This window comes from Theileria equi (genome assembly GCF_000342415.1).
Source record: "Theileria equi strain WA chromosome 4 map unlocalized gcontig_1105316255041, whole genome shotgun sequence".
NCBI lineage: Eukaryota > Apicomplexa > Aconoidasida > Piroplasmida > Theileriidae > Theileria > Theileria equi.
Window position 1 is genome coordinate 715,288 of NW_004668225.1, and position 26,696 is coordinate 741,983.

At 42.3% G+C, this 26,696-nt stretch overlaps 10 protein-coding genes across 10 annotated transcripts, besides 1 other annotated feature; all 10 read left to right on the top strand.

The window, feature by feature from the left end:
- Positions 1–46: 46 nt before the first annotated feature.
- BEWA_047960 (signal peptide containing protein) lies at positions 47–937 on the top strand (the record flags this gene model as incomplete). The annotated part of the gene is made up of 1 exon (XM_004831724.1): positions 47–937. One exon carries the CDS (start codon positions 47–49, stop codon positions 935–937), a length of 891 nt encoding a protein of 296 aa, XP_004831781.1.
- A 548-nt stretch (positions 938–1,485) lies between these two features.
- Positions 1,486–2,136, top strand: BEWA_047970 (hypothetical protein; the record flags this gene model as incomplete). Its single annotated transcript, XM_004831725.1, has 1 exon — positions 1,486–2,136. The coding sequence occupies one exon, from the start codon at positions 1,486–1,488 to the stop codon at positions 2,134–2,136; it is 651 nt and encodes a 216-aa protein (XP_004831782.1).
- Positions 2,137–2,550: 414 nt separating this feature from the next.
- On the top strand, positions 2,551–8,500 carry BEWA_047980 (methionyl-tRNA synthetase, putative; the record flags this gene model as incomplete). The annotated part of the gene is made up of 2 exons (XM_004831726.1): positions 2,551–6,710; positions 6,859–8,500. The coding sequence occupies 2 exons, from the start codon at positions 2,551–2,553 to the stop codon at positions 8,498–8,500; spliced, it is 5,802 nt and encodes a 1,933-aa protein (XP_004831783.1).
- Positions 6,209–6,393: a microsatellite.
- A 1,473-nt stretch (positions 8,501–9,973) lies between the features above and the next one.
- BEWA_047990 (signal peptide containing protein) lies at positions 9,974–10,426 on the top strand (the record flags this gene model as incomplete). The annotated part of the gene is made up of 1 exon (XM_004831727.1): positions 9,974–10,426. One exon carries the CDS (start codon positions 9,974–9,976, stop codon positions 10,424–10,426), a length of 453 nt encoding a protein of 150 aa, XP_004831784.1.
- A 1,860-nt stretch (positions 10,427–12,286) lies between these two features.
- Positions 12,287–12,739, top strand: BEWA_048000 (hypothetical protein; the record flags this gene model as incomplete). The annotated part of the gene is made up of 1 exon (XM_004831728.1): positions 12,287–12,739. The coding sequence occupies one exon, from the start codon at positions 12,287–12,289 to the stop codon at positions 12,737–12,739; it is 453 nt and encodes a 150-aa protein (XP_004831785.1).
- A 225-nt stretch (positions 12,740–12,964) lies between these two features.
- BEWA_048010 (hypothetical protein) lies at positions 12,965–16,582 on the top strand (the record flags this gene model as incomplete). Its single annotated transcript, XM_004831729.1, has 1 exon — positions 12,965–16,582. The coding sequence occupies one exon, from the start codon at positions 12,965–12,967 to the stop codon at positions 16,580–16,582; it is 3,618 nt and encodes a 1,205-aa protein (XP_004831786.1).
- Positions 16,583–17,572: 990 nt separating this feature from the next.
- On the top strand, positions 17,573–18,711 carry BEWA_048020 (hypothetical protein; the record flags this gene model as incomplete). The annotated part of the gene is made up of 2 exons (XM_004831730.1): positions 17,573–18,479; positions 18,557–18,711. The coding sequence occupies 2 exons, from the start codon at positions 17,573–17,575 to the stop codon at positions 18,709–18,711; spliced, it is 1,062 nt and encodes a 353-aa protein (XP_004831787.1).
- Positions 18,712–18,848: 137 nt separating this feature from the next.
- Positions 18,849–20,600, top strand: BEWA_048030 (protein kinase domain containing protein; the record flags this gene model as incomplete). The annotated part of the gene is made up of 1 exon (XM_004831731.1): positions 18,849–20,600. The coding sequence occupies one exon, from the start codon at positions 18,849–18,851 to the stop codon at positions 20,598–20,600; it is 1,752 nt and encodes a 583-aa protein (XP_004831788.1).
- Positions 20,601–21,804: 1,204 nt separating this feature from the next.
- On the top strand, positions 21,805–24,369 carry BEWA_048040 (hypothetical protein; the record flags this gene model as incomplete). Its single annotated transcript, XM_004831732.1, has 1 exon — positions 21,805–24,369. One exon carries the CDS (start codon positions 21,805–21,807, stop codon positions 24,367–24,369), a length of 2,565 nt encoding a protein of 854 aa, XP_004831789.1.
- A 477-nt stretch (positions 24,370–24,846) lies between these two features.
- BEWA_048050 (signal peptide containing protein) lies at positions 24,847–26,496 on the top strand (the record flags this gene model as incomplete). The annotated part of the gene is made up of 1 exon (XM_004831733.1): positions 24,847–26,496. One exon carries the CDS (start codon positions 24,847–24,849, stop codon positions 26,494–26,496), a length of 1,650 nt encoding a protein of 549 aa, XP_004831790.1.
- Positions 26,497–26,696: the final 200 nt, after the last annotated feature.

The window sequence follows — 26,696 nt, forward strand, 5'->3', positions numbered from 1 at the left end:
AGATTCCAAATCTTTATTGTAGCATTAAAATTTTAAAGGGATAAAAATGAAAGTCATCAGCCTACTTTTAACTCTTTCTACCTATGCATGCGTATTAGGAAGTGATGCCAATCCGGAACAGAAAACAGATCCTGAACATAAGGGTGATGGACCTGCTACTGATAGAGGTAGTGGTGCTGATGGTAAACCTGAAGGTACCCCTTCTGATGGAGCTGAAGAATCTACTGTTGGATCTTCTACTGGGCCTGATACTCATTCTGGAGGATCTCCTCCAACACATCCTAAAAATACTCAGCTTACTACTACTCCTGATATCCCCCCTGTGGAATCTGTTGGTAATAATGAAGATGAAGCTGCAAATGGACTTGGACCAGATATTGAAGATGAGGTTGAGGAACACATTAGTAGTTCTGCCGGTAAGGTAGAGGTGGAAAAAGCTAAAGATCCACCTGTAAAGAAAAACTACGGCAAGTACGCCGCCTGGGAAAACCTCGCAAAGAAGATCGACAAGGTGCTAGAGGAGCGACAGAAAAAGGCCGAGGAACTTGCCAACAAGATTACTGACGAGGGAGAGAAAAAGAAGGCTCTAGATAAGGTCGAAAAAATGAAGGAAAAGGTCAAGGCTGTAAAGGCTGAAACTAAGAAGATTATGGACCTTGGAAATAATAAACAGAACCTCAAGGGTGAAGACGAAGAGAAGATATCACAGAGTGCCTTCCAGTCCTCTGGTGCCTTATTCCACACTCTCAAGGAATACCATGATGAGAACATTGAGGTTGAAAGTGACTACATCAAGGCTGCGGTCAAGGAGAAGCGCGGAATCGACGTCCTTAACGTCATTACCGCTAGGATCACCGTACTTTCGAGTGGATCAAAGACTGTCAGCATTCTCGGTGCACTTGTTCCCATCCTCATTTTCTCCCTTTCTATATTCTAGGATCGGGCATAGATTCTGTGTTGACTCGACAGCAGGTTGGTTACCCGGAAAAGATCCCTCTAAAGCCATGCATGCACAATTTTTGGCTGTATTATGCGATTTGGATGGTATTTCCCGGACTATAAGCAGTTGGCATGAGGGATTAATGGACCAAAAGACGATAAAGACCCGCCGAGGTCCACCGGACTCGACCGGCCATACATTAGACCATCACGTGATTTAACTCATTCCATGTGTCTTTTACGCAATTAACTTATATATACAAAGAGACAAAGTTGGAGCATCGTCTCTATATTCACGTTCTAAGCCTTTCCAGAAGGTGTCCAAATAGCGACTCTAATATCCACAAAACGAGGCATTTATGAATGTAAATCTCCAATATTCGCCCATAACAACCCATAATGATGACTCATAAATGCCTTTTGGACTCTGTAAGAATGTACTCCATTCCCCTGAAAAGTTTGGACACTGAGACTTTGCCCGACCTGTGCGTGGCCGAGGGGAGGGGGCCCGGCGTTTGGCGTTATGGGCACACATGTCACTCCATAATGGAACTGTGCCTGTTGATTTGTAACAAGTCGAAGGAATCTCTGACTGCAAGGGCCGTAGCGCACCTTTTGAGGTCCACCGTCGTCGTTAACACAAACGCCAAGGCGCCCGAAGAGCTCAGCGATCTCACCGTCGATCTTTCAGGTAATTTGCCCGAGGAAATTTCTTCATTCGTAGAATTTTCCACCAAACAGGAAAATTCCTCCGCCCCCGGGCCGAGTCTGCAGAAACTCACACAATTTGTCACTGAATTGCTGGCCAGCAAAGGCTCCGGGGATTTGGTCCTCGGGAGGATTTCAGAACTCCTTCAACTCGTTCCAATCAGACCACTTTTGCTGGTCCTAAAGGTTTCCGAGTCAGAGGTCCCCAAAGGCGTGGAGCTGAACTCTGACAAATTCGTGACTTCAAATCACATTTTTGGACTCAAGGCGATCCTGAGGTACCTGGTAAACTCTACGAGTGGATCCAAGGCTCAAGAGCATCTCCATTACATCAATTGGGCATCAGAGTTTGCTCAACTGACCAGTTGTGTTGGGAAGAAGGAAATTGAAGAAGCGCTCAGTGAACTTGATGCCAAGGTCAATGTACACGATTTCTTGGTGAATGACAAGCTCTCAGTGGCAGATTTGGTCGTTTTACATAGTGTGTAAGTTTGATGCATGTGTAGGTGATGAAGAGTAGGATTCTCAGTACGACTGTAAGGAGCTCCACAACGACCGTAGGCTTTAGCCGGAGGGAGTCTCTAGAATGAGCGCAGCGAATAGAGAACTGGTTAATGGGCAGAGTATAGGAGTCCGCATCTTCGTTGGTAGATTGAGGAATGAGTTTTTCGCAAAAAGATGCTAAGTACTGAGTTGTCTATTCTGGACTCTTCTAACTCCAGTAGACCATCCATACCGTACTACTGACGACTGCCTTGATACTTACTCATCTTGTTCTGTGGATATTATCTCTGACGGTGAGCTAGTTGTGAGGGAGTCTATCTCTACTGTATGCTCCCTTTGGTCGCATTGAGACTACTCATGGATCTCAGAGTTTTGAAAGGATATTAAACAAAAGCATGAATGTCAATAAATGCTGGCATAGATATAAAAAAGAAGTGTAGTGGAAAATGTATAGACAATCCACTGATAAAGGCTACAAAATACGAAGTGAAAAACGCTACTAACTATGAGTACTGTAGCCACTCTAAAATTTTCACATGGATAAGGGAGCTTAGCTATGGCGGAGAGCCTCTTCAAATAGAAAGCGGAGGATCACATAAACCATTCACTAGTGAATATTATCAGCTGGAAGAAGTAACCACATACTACTCTTCGTTATATGATAATGGAAAGACAACTATAAAAGTCCCTCTTGTCATAGGCACCAAAGAATACTCTACAGGAAGTTATAAATGGTACGAAAATACTAGTAATAATATAGTATGGAGGAAAATTGATCCAAAAGAATCCAGTAACTTCCCTGTCACAGCTGCAGACACTGTCGATCAAAAATTCACCCAAAAACTTAACAATCTCACATGCATTCTACATAAACTGCACAAAATTGATCTAAAGATAACTCTCCGTGTATACGATTGTTCTGTATGTGGAAAAGCAAAGGTTAAAATCGGAGAAGATACTTTACCCGGTGAACTTAACATATACAAGAAATTTGAACATACTCCCCAATATAAAACTGGAGATAAGTACCACCTTTTCTACGGATACAATGAAGTCAGGTATGAAAATTCTAGGCGCAACAACCCCTGGACTAACTTTTCAATCTCATATGACGATAATGTTAAGGGGATAACAGTTTATTACTGGGATGGAGATAGCGATCGTAAGAATCCTCTCTTAATCAACATCGGTCTCACAAGTGGCACATCACAATGGTATGAAAATGTTAGCCGAGATGAGAGGAATACTAGTTGGAGGCTAGTCAGTGAGCAGGTTATTGGCAAACTTTCCGAGCAACATCATCTTAGGGATAGGCTTCACCTCCTTAATTGTCATTTTAACAGTGTTGTACAGATAAAATTTGGAGTTACTGGTTGCCATGTCCCAAAAGATGGTGGTCATCCTGAAAGAGTGAGAGCTGTGTATAATGGTGAATTGGGGAAATATCCAGAATTTTCAGCTTATGAGTATATATCCAACAAGGGATTTGAGGGTAAGCCATTCTATGTATCTGACTTCTACTGCGATGGCAAAAAGCAGAACTTTCCACCTGGTTACTTATCATTTAAAAAAGTATCAAAGCTAACATATTATGTGGGTACGGGAGATCCTTATAATCCTTTTCTCATGTATCTAGAGTCGGATGATCATAATGATAAAAAGTGGTTCAAAAGAACTAATGGAGATACTTGGGAAGAAAGTACAAACGAAAAGGAATTCCAAGGAAAAGATCCTTCACAGGTTATACAGCATCTTGACAAAACTTTTGAAAATATAAAATGGACATTAGGTCTTAAAGATATCGGAAAAGCTCCGACATCTGGTTTACAATTGGACATTAGAGTAACACCGCACGGGAATAAGGAGGAAGAGGTTTACTACGATGATACCAGTCCAGAAACTAGAAATATTCCCATAAAGGTTACAAAGGGTACCGATGACCTACAAAAAGGATTCTTTAAGAATTCTCACAAACCTCATACTTATAAGGATACTTTTGTTGTTAAGCACTTTTTAAAAGATGGAGATAAGATTGGAGCTGGTATACAGAGAGATGTCGGAGATTTCTTTGTATATTTCTGGCAAGGGGCTCCTAGCGAACCAATTCTACTTGGAATTAAGAAACAGAATGAAGATCATAAGTACTATGGAAAAAATGGCACTAAAAGGGGTCTATCTTGGTTGACTGGTCAAGTGGATAGAATGGATAAACAACAGGCACTAGATAGTCAAAATTGTTACATCAATAATGCAATTCCTGTTGAGTTAACAAATCCCACTAATCTTCTGCAATTTTGGTGCCAAGATAAACCTGGTTGTCTAAAGGGGAAAAAGATCACAGTAGTTCAATCTAACCATAACCTTGAACTTCCTTCTGGAGCTAATGATATATACACAGTGGATTCCTATAAGATTCCTCCTAATACGAAAGTATCTAGAGTTACATATGAAAAGAAAGACACCGACATAACTCCACCTTATGATGAAAACATTTCTAACCTTAGGATTTATAAATGGAAAGGTTCTAATATTCCTCTACTTGTTGAGTTTGTCAAAGAGGGTGGTAAAGGATCTGTATTCTTTGAAAACATTGGTAAAAGCATGCCACATACGAAATGGAGGCGTATCGAAGATTCAAAGGACTTTTATGATAACATTGGTTCCATATCCACATTTACCGAGAATTTTACTAAGAAACTAAACGAGATTAACTGTTATCTCAACGATGCAGTAACCTTGGATCTTACAAAAACCAATTCTGAGGCAATTTCTAAGAAGAGTCCCAGTAGCGGAAATAATAGATACTGTTGTACTTACCATGAAAAGCAGAATGATGGTAAGGGTGGAAATATCAGTGTTAATAATGGACCAGTTCCTTTCAATGGAGATTCCATTAAGTACTATAAACATGAGGTTACATCAGGAATACCAGTTGCTGGTGTATATTACCAGGACGGTTCTGATCTAAGGAAGAGAATAAAAATTCCTGGCCTTGAAAATCCTAGAAATTATTCCGTAAAGGTATATTCTTTCTATTGCGCAGGGAATGATCCCAAACTCATTTATGTTGATTCGTCCGTGCACAATGTTACTGGCTGGTACGGGAAGGGAAGCGATGATATATGGAAAAAGGCTTTACGTGGAGTAGATGATCCAGATAACATTAAAGATTGTCAAAGTTGGACTCAGCTTAACGATGAACTTAGGGAACGTGGTTGTAAAGACTATGGACCATGTACTGCTGATTCTACTCAGCATTCATATAAAGAACAAGATGCTGTTCTTGGAACTAAAGGTAAAAATAATGAACTATGTGTTCCAGAAGGAGATAAAAAAGAACCTGCCCTTAAATCTGCTGCTAGTGGTTTAGATGATAAAGGTCCTGGAGTAGGAGGCTTTGATGGAAAAATTCAGACTAATACAGAACGTGGGTTATTGAGTTTGAGTTATGTTCTTGCTCAAACTCTTGGAAAAACACTACTTGAGAAAGCAGGAGATGCAGCCCTAAATTTAATGGCATCCTCTCTTAAAGACACTGTAACTCACAACTCTGCATCTCTTCAGTTACCAAACGTTGGTGATGTTCAACCTTCTGGAAATACTCAACAACGTGGTACATTTCTCAAAACTGATACTTCATTTCCTACTAATCCTGGCTCTAGTTATAGTGGTGGTACTGGTCCAGGATCTCAACAACCTGGTGAAGCTCCTTCTCCTCAACTTGATCCTACTGCTTCTAGAGGACCTACTCCTGGACCTCAAGGACCTGGTAATAGAGAACCTAATGGTGAAGTATTTGGTCCCGGAGAACCTGGTACAGATCCTGTTGTTGGTTCTGTTACTGAAGATGCTCAAGCTAGAGTAAGCTCTGCTACTCCTAGTACTGTAGATTGCTCTGAAAGTGCTGGAGGACTAGACCCTGATGCTCCTGTTCCTGAAGATGAACCTCCTAAAGAAGCTCAAACTACTGAAGTTGATGGAGGACATACTCCTTCTACTCCTACTACTGTTACTCAAACTGAAGCTTCTTCTGAAGCTAAATATTCTACTCTTCAATCTCCTACTGCTACTTCTCCTACTGATGATCAAACTGCTGCTACTACTTCTCCTACTGATGATCAAACTGCTGCTACTACTTCTCCTACTGATGATCAAACTGCTGCTACTACTTCTCCTACTGATGATCAAACTGCTGCTACTACTTCTCCTACTGATGATCAAACTGCTGCTACTACTACTACTGAAGAACCTCATACTTCTACTCAAACTCCTCCTATTCAACAACCTCAACCTGCTCTTCCTAAAACTGAAGCTGAGGTTAAACCTGTTCCTACTACTATTACTACTACTCAAGTTCCTCCTCCTGATGACAAGTCTTCTACTTCTACTACTAATATTCTTGTCTCGACGGGTAGTACTATTACTACTGAAGCTTCTGCTCCTGGAGATGCTCAAGCTTTTGCTGAAATTCCTATTGCTACTGGTCTTGGTATATGGTCAATCTCTGGTATATCCTCAGGCACTCTTACCGGAGCTGGTGGTTTTACTGGATTTGGGTGGTGGATCTTTAAACGTTCTAAAGGAGATCCTTGGGTTAGATGAGACTCTGACTCATTCAGTCGCAAACTTTGAAATCCTCCAAACTCTTACTTCCCCTCCTAAACTTACATTATACTCACTTTTATACAAAAATATACATTCATTTAGGGACTTGAAATACATTGAAGCTCTAAATATTGATTTGAAAATGTACAAGAATCTTTCGAGATATCTTTCCAACCTTGCTACGCAAAATATATTAAAGAACTGCACATCGCATCTTAGCTTCAGTTCTAAGGCGAGTAACAAGGGTTCAGAATTCTTCATTACTAGTGCTATCGCATATACAAATGGTCTTCCACATATTGGTCACGCATATGAAGCAATATGTTGTGACGTGTTGGCACGTTTTCATAGGCTCACCGGAAAGCGCGTAATATTCTCCACTGGAACTGATGAACATGGACAGAAGGTGGACCAAAAGGCGCAATCTCAGGGTAAAGCTCCAATTGAAGTTTGTGATTTTTATTCAAATGCATTTGTTGAACTGTACAAAAAATTACAAATCATGTATGATGATTTTGTCAGAACTACGGAAGAGAGACATCATACAATTGCCCGTTCTTTATGGAGCACAGTTGCAGAGATTGGTGACATTTACTCTGGTACATACAAGGGTTGGTACAGTGTGCGTGAGGAAAGATTCATCCCTGGCGCAGAGGCTAAGCTCACGAATTTTTGTGATCCCTGCACGGGTGTTCAATATCAGCAAGTAGAAGAACCGAGTTACTTTTTTGTTATGGAAAAGTACAGGAAGAGGCTTGTTGAGCACATTGAAACGCACCCGGACTTCATTATGCCTGAACGTACACGAAATGAAATATTAAGTAGACTACAAAACAAACTGGATGATTTATCTATAAGCAGGACAACTTTTTCTTGGGGAATTCCGGTTCCTGGTGATGATAAGCACGTGATGTATGTCTGGTTTGATGCTCTATCAAACTACGTTACCGCTAGTAAAACTGCATCCATATGGCCTCCGGATGTTCAAGTTATTGGGAAAGATATCGCATGGTTTCACTGTGTGATTTGGCCTTGCATGCTTATGGCACTAGGGAAGGAACTTCCAAGGACTATATTTTCCCACGGTTTTATCCAGAGTTCGGATGGACGCAAAATGAGTAAGTCTCTTGGAAATGTTATGGATATGGACTTTTTATTGGGCACTTTTGGAGTAGAATCGTTGAGATACTATCTAATTCGCTCAAGTATATTTGGTGCAGATGTATCGTTTGATCTAGATTCACTTGTTGATCTTTATAATGCCGATTTGGCGGATGTAATCGGAAATCTTGTGCACCGTGTAACATCCTTGTGCACTAAGTACTGCGATGGGAAGATCCCAGAACCTGTGCAAGTGCGTATTAAGAAACCTATAGACACGATGCAGATTTTAGAAAATTGCATAAGCTCTATGGAAAACCAAAATTTGCAAGGGTTTATCGTACATGTAATTGGTGGATTTAAAGAATGCAACGCATATTTGACACAAATGGCTCCGTGGTCGTGCAACGATCCCATCTACAGAAGTGCATACATACGCATTCTCTTGGAAAGTATATACTTTTTGGCACACTTATTGCAACCTGTACTACCTAACGCATCACTGTCCATTTTTGAAAAATTTGGCTCAAAACAGAAGTGTCTGTCTGAACTTGTACATACTTTTGATAATTTACAACAAGGAGTAAATGTTACAGTCGGAGAGGTACTTTTTAAGAAACTGGAAAAGGCAAAGCAAGAGTAACTTTATTTTTACAATAACCTTTTGGTATACCACCAAACACTTTGTAAAGTGTTTATTTAAAGGGTAATATGTTTGTGTACATGATTTAAGCATGTACATGGAAGTTGATGGTTATCTAACATATATTTGCAGGTATAACACCCTTATTCCACCTATGAAACCTTAAGGATGTGAGACGCTTGAAACATGCATCTTGAAATAATGAGGGATACTGGAACACTAAACTCTCGAGTGGAGAACGGAGGGGTATCTTTAATGTATGACCAAGGATAATCTAGTATAGAATGGATCAGGATGGAATACTGTGGTTGTGTCGATAAGATATAGCTGGCTATTATCAACTCATTCACGGAGATAGTATTATGGACAATAGCCTAATTTCCACATTTTTTGAATGAGGACAAACCAGTAGGCCTAAGAGTAACCACTCAGCTCCCATAAAAGTCTGGTAATGATCTTACAACTCTGGCTTATGCAAGCATAGCCATACTCAGGACTACAGGAAACCGTTTCACAGTAAAGGAAGCTATAGGTGATAGCTATAATAATCCACAAACCCTTAGACCACGTATCTAAGAAAAGGTTTACAAACTTAGTGTGTACTATATTAGTCAAAATACCATTACACCTATTCTAATCTCTTAGGAGAAATAAAGAGTCTTACTGCTATTACCGCAAGGGAGGTGACGGATGCCGGCATAGGTACACAAATGGAGACAGTGGAGATCTTGTATCACATAAGGATAGTACTATTGGACTATATGGCTTAAGAAACCAAATAGTGGGAATAAAGGAGAGACGACTAACGAGAGCTTTACGGAGCTTGAGGATCTATACACTGGCGAGCTAGTGAATAAACTCCAATATGATAAAGAAAACTATAAACATCGGAAAGTTTATGGAGTTTATTAAAATATATTTCAAAACGCATTTCGTACCACTGTTCTCTCAAGAGTGTAATCTACCTGATCTTCTATATCATGGTTATAAGCGTTTTATTGGCTAATTACGGGCAATTTGCGTAGTTAAATCACTAAATTTTGATACAAAACGATTTGGTGGTCCAACGTTGGATCTGGTATGACTAACTGGTCTAGGTACAAAAAAGGTTAAATGGCAGATAAGAACACCTTTCCGGAAGCATTATCCACTATAAACACGCAAACTCCATAGACAAATACTTGATAAGTAATGCTACAATGTTGTTCATCAAAGGTACCCCAAATTCCTCCGGTTCCGTTAAAGAAATTTGGGACCTCCAGATTCATGAGTATGTTCTCCTGGGTTTTTATGGAATATCGTTTACTCTATATCTAGAATTTTGCCTCTTCCTTTTTTATATTACGGTAAAAAATTATGATCCTCAGGAAAGTCCCATTTAGACAGTTTTGTGAATGCACAACCCCTTATTCCTCTTCACCCCAGATATCGCATCGGTCGTCTGCTTTCCATATGATAAAAATATCGTTACCAATGAAGGCTGTCGTTGTGTTTTTTGCATTCTTCGTTGCCAAGTTCTACCACTGCGGAGCTGCTCCTGCCGGACTCTCTCTCGATCTTGCCCTTCCTGATGAAGGTAATCTCACTGTCAAGAGAGGAGTTCACTTTGGACTGGACACTCTTGAATGTACTCCAAGGACTGGTGTTGTACTTGGAAATGTTATGGAAGGTGAATTGTTGGTACATAAGGTTGCCAGAGGTGAAACCGTCTTGGATGCTTTGCTATTCTCAAAGGATGAAGCTTCACTCCTTCTTCGTCTTCTTGTTTCAGTTGGCGGAAAGACAGAGTTCAAGCATCTTAAAAAGGTCGACGGAAAGTGGGAACTTTTAAAAGAGAGAAAAGACTTTTATGAACTCCTCAAGGGACTTGAGGGTCAAGAGGTTCCAGCTGGAGATCTAGAAGAGGGTGTCTTACTTGATGGCTAAACCAAAGATCCGTAAGGCGGTTCCCTGACTCGCATGTATGACTATTTCCCAAGGATTACTCGCAATAGTACACTGTTCACATTGTACGCTCATCTGTGATGAGGCATAATCTACAAATTGGTAGATTTATTTAGTAACTTGGGATACAGAATGCGTATTCATGTACTAGTTTACTCTGTTGATGGTCTATAGTGGTACTCTCACTGGCACCCTTGACTCAATGGTGGTCTCTACGCTGTACAAGAGGGAGGAGCTTGGCTCGCAGTAACACCTTTGAATCAGAAATGCACAGAGGAGGAAATTTTGGCAAGTATTTCAAGAGACCGAGTTCATAGACACGCTCAATGGGTGGACTTTCCAGGGTATTTTTAGAGTTATCCAAGGTTAGCCAGTCCAAATTCCTTACAATAAGAGCAAAAATCCTCATTATAAACCATTTACCCCTGTAAGTGACGACTGTTGACCCATCTGATATAGTATGACCAGGAAAGAGGTTACCATTGACATCGACAACAAGTTTACGATGAATAAATTGTCCAAAAATGGGCGCATGGTGTTGTCTATCGGCCATCCATTTGCCGCGGCGCCGCTGTAGGACCGGAGTGGCCACCGGTGCTCTAATTATCGTTATTCCTCGGCCAATGACAGCGCGTCCCGATAAATCCGGATAAAACATCTATTAAGAGAACCTGGAGGTTTGAAGATCATAATTTATCGCCAATTTAAGGTCCTGGCTGTCCTTGGCTCACCTCATGGGGAATGCCCTGGGAATTACCGAATGGACGCAGAGGTTTCCCTTTGAGGTCGTCCTCTCGGTCCCCTGAGCCAATGCAGTTGGCCAGATGGGAGTGTGTGCCTTTTCCCCTCCGGTCTCGTTTCTAGGATTCGCTCTTGTCGAATATTTTCAGAGACGGGGCGTAGACGCCCGTAATGGGCCACCAGGATGGTCTTGCAGACACTAGAGCTGCCCATTTTGGACTAGAAGCGGTAGTGCTAGACCCTGGTGGATAAATTGCAAGTCACAGATGCGTTGACGTTGGAAACGATTTAGGGCGTCAAACTGAATCCAAATTTTGTCATGAAAGAGTTGGTCGATAGCACAGGTAAATTTAGAGCCTAAAGATGTGCCCAGGAAACCTTTGAAAATCATACGACATGCAGCGTTGATCCTCTTTTGGGGAGAATTAGAGCGCCTTGGAAAATGCCCAGATCTACAAGTTTGAATTTTCAAAAGTTAGATTTCGGAAATTTCACGAACCCATCGCTTTCTCCAGTTGCAGAATCAGGATCTCCTTGGTCAATGCAAATTATAAAAATTGTTTTCACAAAGTCTTACATGCACATTTGGATAAAATGAAATCACATTCGAGCTCATCGCCGGTTCAGCGCTTCGTCTTTGAACTTGACATTAAAAAGCTGTACCTGCGGGTAGACTACCCAGTCAAGGTATTTTTCTTTTGGATCTCAGGTATGTTGAATGCAATGTCTTGAGCAAAGCGAAAGACTGGTGACCGTAAGCTTTAGCCGGAGGGAGCCTGAGCGACTAACAGGAGCTGTAGCGAGTATGCGTCAGTATATGAGCAGGGGTACGTAAGTACGAGGGACTGTGGCGACCTCTGGGAGCCTAAGAAAGACTAGGGAACTCGAATAGTATACACAGTATGCTAATCTCTACACTACTGCTTCAAAAGTACCACTACGAGCCAGCATCTCCCCTCCTATGCAGCGTAGAGATCACCATTGAGTCAAGGGTGCCAGTGAGAGTACCACTATAGACCAGAAAATCTTCAAGCAAAAGACCTGCTACGACTCTGGCTCATTCTACAATGCTCCATGTTCACCCATACACTTCATCAATATATGCGTCATTTAGGTCAAAACAAGAGTAGAAGTTGTGATGCCATACTCTTAGATTTTCAATCGGACGAACATGCCATTAACCAAAAGCTAATCATTCACCACTCGTTTCACAGTGAAAATTTTGAGTCGAGCATCACGTCTTTGAGGATCGTTACTGCAAAATCCTCTGGAAGTAATGGCCAGTTTAGGAGTGGAGAAAGGATCGCAGAATGCGAAATTGACTTGGCGGACTTGGTCAAGGACTACAAGAAGGAGGTGTTGACATACAAACTTTCAAGTGGTATAGACTCTGATGCGTCCATCAAACTATCGGTTAATATCACCAGTTTCATTATAGATGATGCCATCGAGTATTCATCGAGATGCTCAATAAACTCGGACGCATTTTCATCTGGAGGAACAGTTGAGAGCAAGGATTTTGAAAGACATCAGACACACATCCTGGTAAGTTGAACGCACATGTAAGCGACTATTTGAATCGAAGAGGTTATAAGGAGTTTGTAAAGTAGCGAGCTCTTATCTCTCGTATTCCTTCTCTTCCTTGGCCTTCCAATGGGGTCTGTTTACTCGTCCATTCTTCCTTTTATCATCTTCCTCCTCTACTGGATGATTAGAGCAGGGGAATAATAACGTAGAGTTTGTAATGATCACTTTTTTGAGCAGTGATGGCTGGGGGAGATGAAAGTTCTAGGAGCACTATGGGCGGTATGCCTAGTGGGACTCTGTCATGGTGGAGCAAATTTAAAAGCACAAAATCCGCCTAAGGATGCTGAACAAGAATATCTTAAGCCTGGAGAGCACGCAGGCAATTTCCTGGACAAGGTAGATGGGTCCCTCTTTGACGCCTTGGAGTCTGTTGGAGACGGTCTCAAGGTTCTGAGGCTCTTGGCGAAGGATGGAATTGCCGCCAAGAGTCTCACATTTGGATCCGACACAATATGGCCGGGGAAGAATGAGGCGACCTGTCTCCTTGCCACCATTTACCTTGACAACAGGCATCCCAGGTTGGCAGTGCTTACCACCAGGGATAAGAATAATAAGCATAGAAAGGTGTATAGGTACCATGATGGTGAGAAATGGAAGGGGTATAAGGAAAAGGGTCATGATGCTAGGCTTAAGAAACTAAAGGAGGGTTGTAACTCTACTACACCTCAACGCGTTGCTCCCTGCAAACTTGATATTTTAAACCCTGACCAGACCAAGGTACATGTAGGTGACCTGCCTTATAAGGAAGAACATGAACTAACTCTCAAGAAATATTCTCCAGATACCGGTCGTCATGTGAGATCTATTGTGGATGCTGGAACGATTGTTTGGGAAGCTGACGAGTATCAAAAGTGTATAGACGTAAAGTCTTACACAAGGGGAGAATCCATACTACTTGCAATCAAGGTGGAGGATTTGGATGAGTTGGAGCATAAGTATTTTGAGAAACTGGATGGAGCATGGAATGAAGTCGACGAAGATGGATTTAATGACAAGGTTAATATAATAATGGGAGGGTTAATGGAATATAGTGGAAATGAGGTACATTCTGAAACGCCATTACATCCTGTTGGGACATCTACAGATGACCATGTAGATGTCCCACCTCAAGGGTCTACTCTCCCTCCCCAAGAAGTAACTACTCCATCAACTCAACATGTAGAGCCTACTACTGAACCAAAAGTATCTACCTCTGAAAAATCAAATGAGGTAGAAGACTCTGGAGAGACTCCTGTAGAAGAACTACAGCCAGAAGTTGTTCCTCCTGCAGAATCTCCAGAGGATGATGAACCTGGGAAGGAATCAGAATCTGATGATATGGGAGGGTCTCCTGTTGTAGAGTCAGAGTCAAAGCTGGTAGCCGTAAAAGAGTCTGAGCCAGTCACAAAAGAGCCAAATTCTACTGAATCATTACCTTCACTGGGAGATAGTGAGACCTCTCAAGAAGGAAATGGTGGAGATACTGATGAGGAAACTCAAGAGCCAGAGACTCCAATGGAGGATGAGCAGGATACCGAAGAATCTGATGAAGAGGAGGACGCTACTGCTGATGGACAAGGTAATGAGCCTAAGTATACAAAAGAGGAATTAGAGGAATTCAAAAGGCATTTGATTAAGCTTGCCTCGAAAGTCGATAAGAACATATTCAAGGTAGATGGTATAAAGGAAGATAACCTCTTTGCTCTTCAACTTACTCCTAAAGATGCTAAACCAGTAACTCATGTTACATATGGTGAAAAGGAAATATGGTCCGGCGGTGGGCTCTTTAGTAAATCAAATTTAGTGGAGGCTATAATATATTTTTATAAGGACATTCCAGCATTGGTTACCATCAAGGCACTAAAAGGAAATAATGAATTTATGGTATATAAATTCAGTGACTCTGAAGGTTTTTGGTATGATTCTGAAGAGAAGCAATTCAACAAGTTCTTGGAGGATACTAAAAAACAGATAGAGAAGATTAAAGCTAAAGAAGCTGAGAAAGCTGCTCAAGAGGAGTCTACTAGCCAGGATGCATCCAGTTCAGATTCTCAACCTTCAGGTGAACAAGAGGATGTTAGTCAACAAATTTCCCCTGAAGCTACTAAGCAAGAATCTACAGAACCTGCTGAACCTGAACAACTTCTAAACCCCTTCCTTTCCAAAGTAGATGCATCCCTCTTTCATGTAGAAGAGTCCCTTGAGGACCATGTCAAGGTTCTTAAACTCACAGCCAAGAAGGGCGCTGAGGCTACCAAGCTAGTGTACAATGGAAAGGAAATATGGTCCGGCAGTGGATTCTTTAATAAATCAAACTTGGTGGAGGCTCTGATATACTTTTACAAGGAGGTCCCAGCATTGGTAACTATTGAGGCAAACAAAGGAGGTAATAGGTCCGTTATTTACAAATTCAGTGACTCTGAAGGTTTTTGGCGCGACTCTAACGAAGAGGGATTCAACAAGTTCTTGGAGGATACTAAAAAACAAGTAGAGAAACTCAAAGCTAGAGAAGCGGAGACTCCTAAAGAGAATGAATTGGAGTCCAGTGAACCTAAGGATACACCTGAAGTTACTACTATTCAACCTGAGGTACAACGTAATGTTGGCATTTCATCTGATAATTCTATTCCAACTAGACATAATGCCACCTCAAACTCTAAGGACGGAATTAAACCACCGGCGACTACATTGGCAAATTTAAATACGTTTGGAAGATTTGGATCTATGTATAATATTACCAGTGAAATATCCTCTAAACAAGACCTACTAGACGTTTTCGGGGAGGCATTAAAATTTTTGAAGGATAAAAATCCACTATCTTCAGAGGTTGATAAAAACGAAGCCCCTCCTAAAGTGTCCACTAGCTCTTCCTTGGATAAAGAAGAAAGTGTGAGAAACACTCGGCTAACTCCATCAAAACCTCTTGATCCACCAGGTCCACTAGTCCTTGACCTTTCAGTGGAGTCTGCTGATGATGATAAGGTTACCCTCTACAAGAATGATAATGGTGAACTAAAGTACAGAGCATTTACATCAGAAAGTGGAAACTACTTTGAAAAGATTTTACATTATGGAGTTGTAATTTGGGAAGCTGAACCTGGTCAACGCGGAACGTTTGCGTCTTATCATTCTAAGGAAGATGCTATGCTTGTTCGTATGTATGTTCAAACAGATGGACACGTTGAAAGGAAGTACTTTGAGAAAACTGCTTATGGGTGGGCATCTATTGAGAAGGAGGATTATGAAAAGAAACTAAATGAGATGAAGAGTGTTCCCGCTGGGCAACCTGAACCTAAGGAAGTCTCTCCTCAGATTCTTACCATCAGCCAGTCTGAGCCTAGTGAGGATGTTAGTACTCCAGTTACTTCTTCACCTGATCATGTTGATGGTACTCCTATCACCCTTGATCTTGCAAGCCCTAACGAATCAGAGATAGGGATTTTGGGATCTGACACTAATGAAGTCTCTACCAAGACATATTCTCCAAAGAAGGACGTTAAGGTTACTTCTGTTGTTGACGGTGGACTGCCCATATGGAAGGCTTCTGGAAAAGAAACCTTTTCCTCCGCAAAATTGTCATCCAGGGATGGATACTCATTGCTTCTCATTTATCTCAAAGATACTGGAAATAGTTTTGGTAAGCATTTTGAAATGGTGGGTGGTGAATGGATTCCCATTGATAAGAAAGAGTATGATCAGAAGTTAAAGGATCTCAAGAGTGGTGTGATTAGCCAGTCTTCCTTACAAGGCTCTACAGAATCTTCTCAGTCTTCTCCTTCATCTGCAACATCTCAAGCTCCGTTAGAGCAGCTACCTACTCCAGACTCTTAATAATGGCTCTACCGTATCATGCATCCATAGACACTCCCTATGGACACTGATGTTTAATGCAGTAAAACGCTTATTAAAAGGTATAAGACAGGAAAACGCAGACAATCTCCCACAGCACATTGCTATGATTGTATGTCTCCAAGAGGATTCACGAACACTCTTGGCATTTAATCTACCACACAGATCCGAAATAGTTGTATTTTGACGAAAATGTCTCAACTTAGTCACGTATATCTGGAAATTTCATATTTGTCGCAAAACAGATGGGGCCTGTCTTTGCATGCACGATTGAGGATTCACGAATAAAAAAAATGAATTTAAGGCTATACACTCATCCCTGATAGACACATGAAAAGATAAGAGTAACAAAGAACTTTAGGCGCAAACGTGATGGTTATAATTACCCCTTTCCATGTGACATATTCATTCCTTCTTCTTTCCATTTGTCATTGTGGGAACCTTGGAAAAGACTCTGTTTCTGCTAGCAACGATATAAATGGTCGACAAGAAGCGGCTGGGATTGTATATGTGCGAGAAGAAGAATTACCGTATGACAAAATCCCTATAGTTTTAGACGTTGCCAATCTGAACCTTGAACTTTTTTACGTTGAAATGTTTGTGGACGGAAATGATTCCTTTAGAGAAATAACCTCACGTGAGGAATATTCTGTTATAAAAGTAACATGTGGCGATGATATTCTTTGGAAGTCCGAAGATGGCTGGGAATGCGTACACGCCTTTATGCACATTGGAGCGGATAACCTGATCCTCATGATGGGATTACAGAGGGGTAGAATGACACGTTACCATGTTTTTTACAGAAGAGATGGTGAAGAATGGAAGGAGGTGACTATAGACGATGTCCAACGTTTTATTCTTTCACTTCCAGATTTATGAGCTCGCTCTAATGACTCTATCCCTTCAAACTCCATATAGTCGCTTGGATTATACATTTGCTAGACACTCATTACACGCTACATTCAGAACAACATGGACAATGACGAAATCTACAAAAGCATAAACAAGATGAGCACGAAATTGGCCAAGATAGAAAATGAGATTAAGCTTAAAACCTTAAAGTTGAGCAAGATTAATCGTGAAAACATGGACAAGGTGAATGGGATAAAGAGCAAACTTGACGATGAGATTAGTACCAAGGATCTTCAGATTCGCACCCTAATCAAACAGCTTGACGAGTTGCATACTGCACTTGCGATATCGCACCAAAGGGAACTAGAAATGGCGAGTAAGATTCCAGGCAGTGAGACAAGGGCTCACTTGAGCAGGCTGTCTAGCACATCTAACTATGGCTCTCTTGTTGTAAGGAGAGGGGTAGGAGATTATCTTACAGAGTTTGGCAAAACAGCTCATATCCCTTCAAATTCGATGGAATCCCTCAATTCTGAAAGTTGCACAGTCAAGAGCGATAAGTCCAAAAGTCAGCACGGAACGGACAAGGAGTACCCATGTAGACGGGGAATGTGCACTGAAGAATACAGGGATGAGAGAGCAGACAGCGAGTACATGAGCAGCAAGAATAGCACGATTGGGAGACTCGGAGCCGGAAGGACCAGGCTTGCTGAAGATATGGGTCTTTCACAATACAGTGGCTCAGTCAGAGTCATTAGGAACTACCCAATCAAGCCAAAGAACTCAATTGAGACCAAAGCATGGCCCAAATTCTTGCCCCGTGCAAGTACATCGCTAGAGGTTAACGCCAGACAAGTCGCCAGAACGCAGGCTCAGGTTTGTTTTCTCCCGTTATCCACGACCCCTCAGGCCGACCTACCGCAACAACGATGCCCAAACTCGAGGAACATGCGCATTCCTTCTGGAGTTCCGCAGCTAGTGACGCCCACTGTTGACAGCTTTGGCAACGTCTCAAACGCCAACGCCGGTATGTTTGTCTGTTCATCCACATGTACACCTAATGGGCATACTGCCCATCCCATCTACACATTATACCCATTACAGGAAGGGTGGCACCTGAGGTCCCCCGGAACCACGAGGCGGAAAAGAGGATAAGCGGTCTTGAGCGCGAGCTCATAGAGACCAAAATCGCACTGGCGACCAGCGAGACGATGAAGGATTTGGAAATTTCAAACCTTGTGAGAGCCAAGGACCAATAAGTCCACGTGAATAGCAATTTGCGCAAAATGCGCCAATAGCCCCTAATTTTAAGCTTACACTTTTCATTATTAAAACTGTTTGTGCCGCATTTCCCTGGGCTTTGCCCGCTAGGGCGACGTTGCTGCCAGTTGGAAAAATGTACGTCTGCTACAGCGGCGGCGGCCGCCCCTTGAGGCTTAAATCTCAACTCAAATCGCAAATCATCCTCGAAAAGATAAAAAAGTACCACATACAGCAGGTTATCCACCGAATCTCCCAGAATGTCGACTCTCTACTCGCCGGGCTCGACGATGAGGCGCTGTCAACCCTGAAGAACAAGTTGGAGGATGCTCCTCGCTCCAGAGGAGAGCTTTTAGCCTTGATGGAGGACAGCGAGTACGTCTCAAAGCTCCTTGGTTTGCTAGAGGGAATCCAGGGCGGCAAGGACGTCGTCTCTGATATTAAAAGGGACTGGGAGCTTATCATTAATCTCTCCACAGAAGACTATGTATCCGCCAGCAAGTCGGATTTGGAGACCATTAAGCCCGTCATTAGTCACTACCGCAGGTGCGCCAAGAGGTCGCTGGAGGAGGGCACCGAAATGTCAATAGACCTTCCAGAGAAGCTTGATGTGGATCAGCCATCTGACGAGGCTTCGGCGGTACCCATGGAGTTGAGGGATCTGGAAGACCGGTACAGAGTTCGTCTGCAAAACTTTGTCAAGATACACCAAGTTGGCCAAGGAGCATACGGAGACGTTTGGCTAGCTGAAGATATCGTCAACAAGATACCAGTGGCACTAAAAAAGCTAAAACTTAGCGAGAATCGCGAAGGGTTCCCCAAGAATGCCATTCGGGAAATTTTGCTCCTCAATACCCTAAAGCATAAAAATATAGTAAACCTGCTCGGAATCGCCTACTCCACCAATACACGTCGGTCAAGGACCCCAAAGTCGGATGAAATAATAATGGACGGTGAGACTCTGAAAAAGGATGATGAAATTAAAAGGAAAGACGAGACAAAAAAGCAAAAGGCGGACCAATCGGAGACTTACAATGTATGGATGGTATTCGAGTATCTTCCGCTGGATTTGAGCGGATATATAGAGGCCTTAAAGGAGAAAAACAAGCACCAAGGCTTCATACTGAGCTTGCCAGAAATAAAGTCTATAATGTTCCAGATTCTTCAAGCGCTTGCATACATCCACAAGCAATCAATAGTGCATAGGGATCTCAAAACTGCAAACATTCTCATGAACCTTGATGGACAGGTAAAGATTGCAGACTTTGGGTTGGCACGCCAGATGCCATACCTTCCCTCTGGACTCACGAATCGCGTGGTTACGCTCTGGTATAGATCACCAGAGCTCCTACTCGGAGATGTGCAATATTCCTACTCTGTGGATATATGGAGTGTCGGTTGTATTTTGTGTGAACTCGTGGCCGGTAGTCATTTGTTTGCAGCAGATAAGGAATACACGATACTTCGTCTGATTGCTGAACATTTAGGAATTCCAAACGAAGCCACCATGAGATATTTTAGAGCGCTTCCCCTATACTCTGATATACACTCCAACCCTTTACATCCAGATAAAATTGGAAGCATACCCTCAAGAGCTGCAGAGTTTGAATCCACATTTAGAACAAAGTTGGGAAGCGCCGGGTACGATTTACTGCGCAAGCTACTCGACTACAATCCTACCACTAGGATCTCCGCAGAGTCTGCACTACGACATCCATTTTTCAAGGAAACGAGCATACACGCTGTAGACAGAAGCATCAAGGTTGCGCATAGCTTCATGAAGAGGAAACAAGGTGGTCATGGTGCACGCAAGAAGGATTATGTAAAGTATGCAAAGATTGGAAACATACGAGAGATCAAGAGGAAACAAGCCATGAAGAAGCTTTAATAAATGCTCCACCGAAAGAAACATTTTAAAAGGCTGTACTCTCGCTGCACATGCCCTAGAGAATGAATCACACCCCAGAAAAATCTTATTCTCTCACCGAATCCATGGAACAGGAACATTTTCCCAAATGCAACAGTCCTGTACTCATCAACTAGGACAAGGTGAACCAGGCTGTCGGCTTGACATTTTATTCTGGGACACGCTTCTAGCAGGGTAACATTACGGGCAGAGTCGCCTCGCTAGAGTTTTTTATACTGCAGGAATTTTAACATGAAACTGCTACGACTAAGTTTTAACAGCTTTGCATTCGTGTTAGGCAGTTTTGGTTTTAAAGAGCATTATCATGTAAATGTGCAGGTGTCTTGAGAGGAAGAGCTCAAGGTCATCTGTATGGCAGATGTGTGAATTATGGAACGGATGGCTTTGTAGATTCGAGGTATACTGAATGGCATTTTGCAACGCTTTGAGGTTCTCTCAGAGACACTTTGCAGTAAGTAGACATGTTTTAGGTCTACCTCTGGTAACCAAGAGAGTAGAGCTGAGACGCCCTGTCGCGGCAAAATCTGGGTCAACTGCAAGGAGCACAAGTGGGAGCTGCCAAGGCAAATTAGAAGTGCAAGTGACGAATCTCGCAGCGTCATCGAGGGATTCTACCTGTTATAGATGCAAATGTCAAGAAAGTTGAGGTATATCGGCGCAAGAGTCGGAAATTTACAAGGGTGTAGTAGGAAGGGAAAAACTAGTCGCTAAAATCGCACACATTTCAATTTTTCCTTCGCATTCCACTAAAACAGGTATTTTTAAAATCATTTATCCAGTTACATTTGTGGAATGTTTCAGAAGTTTTGAGAATTTTTGATTTTCTCCTTGTTGACGCATTCCGCGTCAATTTACCCATCCTTCCGGCCATAAACATTTACACATTTAGTTTTCAAATGCCAATACTGGAAAATAACCGGTACATCTCCAGAAATTGCAAGGATATTGAGCCATCAAATACCTACATACGTATGCATAGCATTCACACACACAGCCATGCATTTACTCCTCCAGTACATAGTTTTGGTTTATTATACTTTGGTACAACTTGATAATCGTTTAACACTTTGGCATATAGCAATTTAGGGTTCATTTTTAAAAGGAAGATTCTGTAAATTGCAAATTCAACTTCATCCTATGATTCTCCGTCCCCTACCATTTTTTGATGAAGATAATCGCACTTCTACTATTGGCTTTTGTATACAAGGGTGGATTTAGTATCAACACTCCCGTGGAATTGGCCTCCGTATCGCACGCAACATATCTGGAACTCAGCCCTTTGGAAAGGCTCAATCTCGTCGGATTCACCCTTGACGTCTCGAACAATTATGGAGACGAACGTTTCAAAGTCTATAACTTTGTTCTCGACGGTATACAAACTAGACTTGTCATTCCTCAGAACGAGAATTACATTGGAAAAATAACAGATGGGAACGACGTAATTTGGGAACCTGAAGGAAAAGAAAAAGGCCTTCAAGCCAACATTTACTTGGGAAATGATGTTCCCGCAATATTGGATTTAACCACGTCCGCTCGAGGCGGTTTTGGAAGGGCTCTCTTTGTTAAGGACGGCAATGTTTGGCTCCCAAAGACGGAGGAAACTGAAAGAATGTATAATGTAGTTAGCTGGAATCTGAGGAAAATCGCACGTTCCCCTCTAGCATTCAACATTGATCTCTCAATCGACAGAGACACCGAAAGATGTGCCGTTGTAAACTTTGACATAAAGGGCGTTGTAACACGCATGCATATCCCAAAGTACGGATTTCGCGCCCATGGAGTTTACTATGGAAAAGAAGAGGTTTGGAGATGCTCGTCCTCCAAAGATTACGTTGGTTGGATTCCAAGCAAGTTTAGGGCAACGTTTGCCAAGGTGCACTTTAAGAACGGAAAACCACACCTTGCCCACGTAATTGTCAGGAGGTTGGATGACACTGCTGTGAGTTACTATTACGTATGGCAGAGAATGGAATGGAAGGAAAATGAAGAGCTTTTCGTTACGGAATTGGATGAATTGATCAGGGAATCGAAAAAGGCCCTTTCACTCAAATCCTTACACAACTACATTGCAAGAATGGATTTTGACACATTTTTGGAACCAGTTGATCAGGATGAATATGCTCCATATTCTCAATATACCCATCTTGTTGACAATCAGACATTCAATCTGTTTGAGTTTGAAAGGGATGGCGCAATAATTTTGCACTGCGTACCCAAAGAAGGCGTTCGTGTAAATACATTCTTCCATGGAAATAACCGTGTATGGAAAGGTAAAGAAGGTGAATATTGCCTTTCGGCAACCATTTACCACGACAGCGAAAATGCTGTGACTGTCATGATAAAATATGCATACGACGAGACAGTTTCAAACTGTTTCTGCAACCTAAAGGATAAAGGGTGGACTTGTGTAAACAAGGAGGAACACCAAGCTGCTATCAGCTCCATCAAAGTCTCTGACAAGGCTGTAAAGTCAAAGCTAAAGGGACAAATGAGCAGAGCAAATAAATCCAGGTATTATCCAAAGAGGTCTGACAATCTCTCTATACATGATCTCACAGTTCCAATCACCCTGGACATTGCAAAACCAGACAAAATTCACATGGATATTAAAACGACGAATAGTGATGGTCTAAAGACCACGTATTACTATCAGCTCGGAAAACTATACTTTAATGAAGTTAAGGATAATTCCACTAGTATATGGAAGGCTGGAGACGGTGAAACATGTCCACTTGTTTACAAAACGACGAGAAATGATAAACAGTTCCTTACCATACTTGTCAAGAAAGCAGATGAATCCAACATCCTCTCCTACGAAAACGTTGGTAATTTAAAGGCAAGGGAATGGAAGTTTGTGGAACAACAAGATGACGATGATGAGAGGGAAGTTGTTGAACCAAAACAAGAACTTCTCGTCTTCAAGACCGCTGACTTGAATATCGCCGATGTGGATCAATCACTCTTTGACACCTTTGAGGATTATGAAGACAAGGTCCATTTGAAAAAGTTCACAGCAAAGACTGAAGAACAAATTGGAAGAATTGTGGACAAAGATGCCCAAATTTGGAAGTCTGAACTGCCAGGCGAACGCTGTACATTGGCTACAGTCTACTATGACGGCAAAGAACCGAAACTGGTTTACCTGGTAGCAAGTGGTTTTCTAGGTAGCGCTGGAATCAACTTTTACAAGAGAGGCAGCAAATGGATTAGGGTCTCCAAGGAGGATTACAATAGGGTCTTGTCCAGAATGAAAGACATTCCTTACATGCCGGAACAGCATCACGCTGACTTGGATATAAATTATATTGACTCCAAACTATTTGCCGTTGACGAGGCAGTGGAGGACGGCATATTGGTCAAGGAATTCACCGTACGACACGGCTACATTCTTACGGATATATTCCAGTCAAGCGTCCCAATTTGGGAAGGAGGCAAGGGCGAATCATGCACATCAGCACTGGTTTATTATGATGGTTTTACTGCCATTGCTGCTACCATTCATTTTGTCAATGGATACGGCAACAAGTTTGTAAAGTACCTTGTCCATGAAGGTAAGAAATGGGTACACGTGGATAAGGAAGAGCATCAAAAGCTGCTGATCGGATTAAGAGAAAGACTTGTTGGAGTGGACCGCGTGTTCCCATTCCATTCACTTCGCTTCAAGGCCTATAGTGAATCTGATTTATCGAGTCTAGGCAAGCGCCGCAAAAAGAAGGTTGATCTTGTGTAATCGGATGCAGACAAAGTTCTATTTCATCCCTAGGGGCTCCTCTTGGCCCCGCTATACTTAAAATTTACCATTTATATCTACATGACGTCTCCATTATCTCGTGTTGCTGCCAGTCATTCTTCCCTTCAAACCACCGCAAAGGAATGAACTGGTACGACGGCTGTGGAGAGGTACGTGACCAGATTTTCGGCTCATCTGATGCAAAATTTATGTATTTACTGTAATCCAAGTTCTTCTTCCGGGATATCCCTGCGGAATCTCAACCTCGTAAATCATTCCCGGTAGGGGAGCCTCCGGAAGAACGCACATACGGGGATGCATCCATCCACCACTACGGCAAAAGAAATGTAAAGTATTTGCAACCTAAAACCGCCAGATATGCAAAACAAAAATCTTTGAAAAGTGTGCAAAAACTCTTCGTCTCTTGTGCTCATCCCCATCCACGTGGACCTCAGTCTCAACTCTTCCGTCGAAACAATGAGGGCGTTTTTGTTGTTTTCATCGGTGCTTTTCATTAGGTTCGTGCACTCGGTGGAGACTTCCAAGAATGACGGCTTTGAGGAGATGTTCAGAGTTCGCGATACTACACTTGACCTTTCGGACCCGGACGAGACCATTTTCAACAAAGTAGAGGATCCATTCGATGGCGTTGGCTTCATTTCATACGCACCGGTCAAAGGAACAGTCATGAAGTCGGTCAGGGACGGCTTCCGTGGAATCTGGAATGCTCAGGATAATCAGCTCTGCTCGGACGCCAAAGTCTACAAGAAGGACGGAACGATGCTCCTAAGCCTCTACGTGAGGACGGGAAACCTCTCAAAGCTGAATCACTATAGGAGAGTGGATGGAGAATGGAACGGACTGAATGATGAAGAGTTTAACAAAGTCATAGAGGAACTCAGGGACGTCCCAGAAAAACCATCTGGAGACGAAAATATCGTAGTCACACTTCATAAGAGAAGAGGAGAGAAGCCAAGGTTTAAGGCTTGCAAAAATGGGCTCGATTGGGTGGATATAAGTAAAGAAGAGTTCCATCAAAAAGTCAAAGAGGCAGAAAGCGCTCCGGTAGATCTCGTTCCTTCTGGCGCAACACTTTATCTCGATAACACAGACACTGTTCTCTTTGACCTCTCAAAGGGATTTTATAAGGGAATCGTCTGTAAGGACTATACCCCCAAAGTTGGTGTCTATGCAGTCAAGGTGGTTGACGGTCAGGAACAGGTATGGGCAGCTGAAAAACGGGGTGAATACTGCGTGAATGGATCTGGACTCGCCAAGGGTGAGCATAGACTCTTGTATCTACGTCTCTACAAGGAGGTAAAGTATGTGCAAAGGTACTTTGAGAAACTGGATGGAGCATGGAGCGAAGTCAACGAGGATGGATTTAACAAGAGCTACAAGGAGATGAAGAATAGACCTGTAGCCTACGAACTAGAACTTACCAATGCGGATCCTGAAAGGGTAAGCGTTGTAGAGAGGGAAGAAGATGGAACAATGTATCGTGAATTCACCCCAAAGAAGAACGCGGATATCGTTTCTGTTCTAGATCACAGGAATGTTATATGGGTAAATCATGCGGGAACCAAATGCACAGCAGTGGTACACTCTTCAAAGGGAAAATCGGCCCTGTTACTCGTACGTCTTGATGATGGCAGTGGCGGTACCCTTGAGGACTACCTTGACAAGAAGCCAGGTCTTGGATGGGTCTCCGTACCAGAAGAGGAATATTATTCAAGATACCAGAGCATGAAAACCGAGGTTGCCGAAGTCGAAGACCCTGAAGATCTCTCTGAAAATGTACAGGATCTCCCTCATCCCGATGGATACACTCTCAACCTCGCCCATGTAATTCTCTCCGAGTTCACCGTAACTAAACCTGATGCAAATACTCTAGTCTACCGTACATTGGGTACAGAACCCCTACTCTCGGTAGTTGATGGCAAGGTAGAAATATGGACTGCCTCCGGGAATGAAAAATGTCTTTCTGTCCACCTCCATTCAAAGGGTGAATTGTTGCTACTTGCACTCGCTTTTGATCGCCAAAACTCTGGAAAATATTTTAAAAAGGAAGGTGACGAATGGAACTCAATCGGGGATGCCGAATTCGTCACGAGCCTCCTAAGCTAAAATAGCTATACTTTTTTAACCTAAATATGGTAACAGTTGTCCTCGAGGTAATACCTCGATACTAATGTAGTTTTTTGCTTTGTTATGACTGCTTTTGTGCCAAATCCCATGTAGTTGGCTACTGAATTCTAGCCGTGGAGTTTTCTATCACTGTGCTTCCAGTGGCATTTATACAAGCGGTAAGTTTACCGGAAGCATTT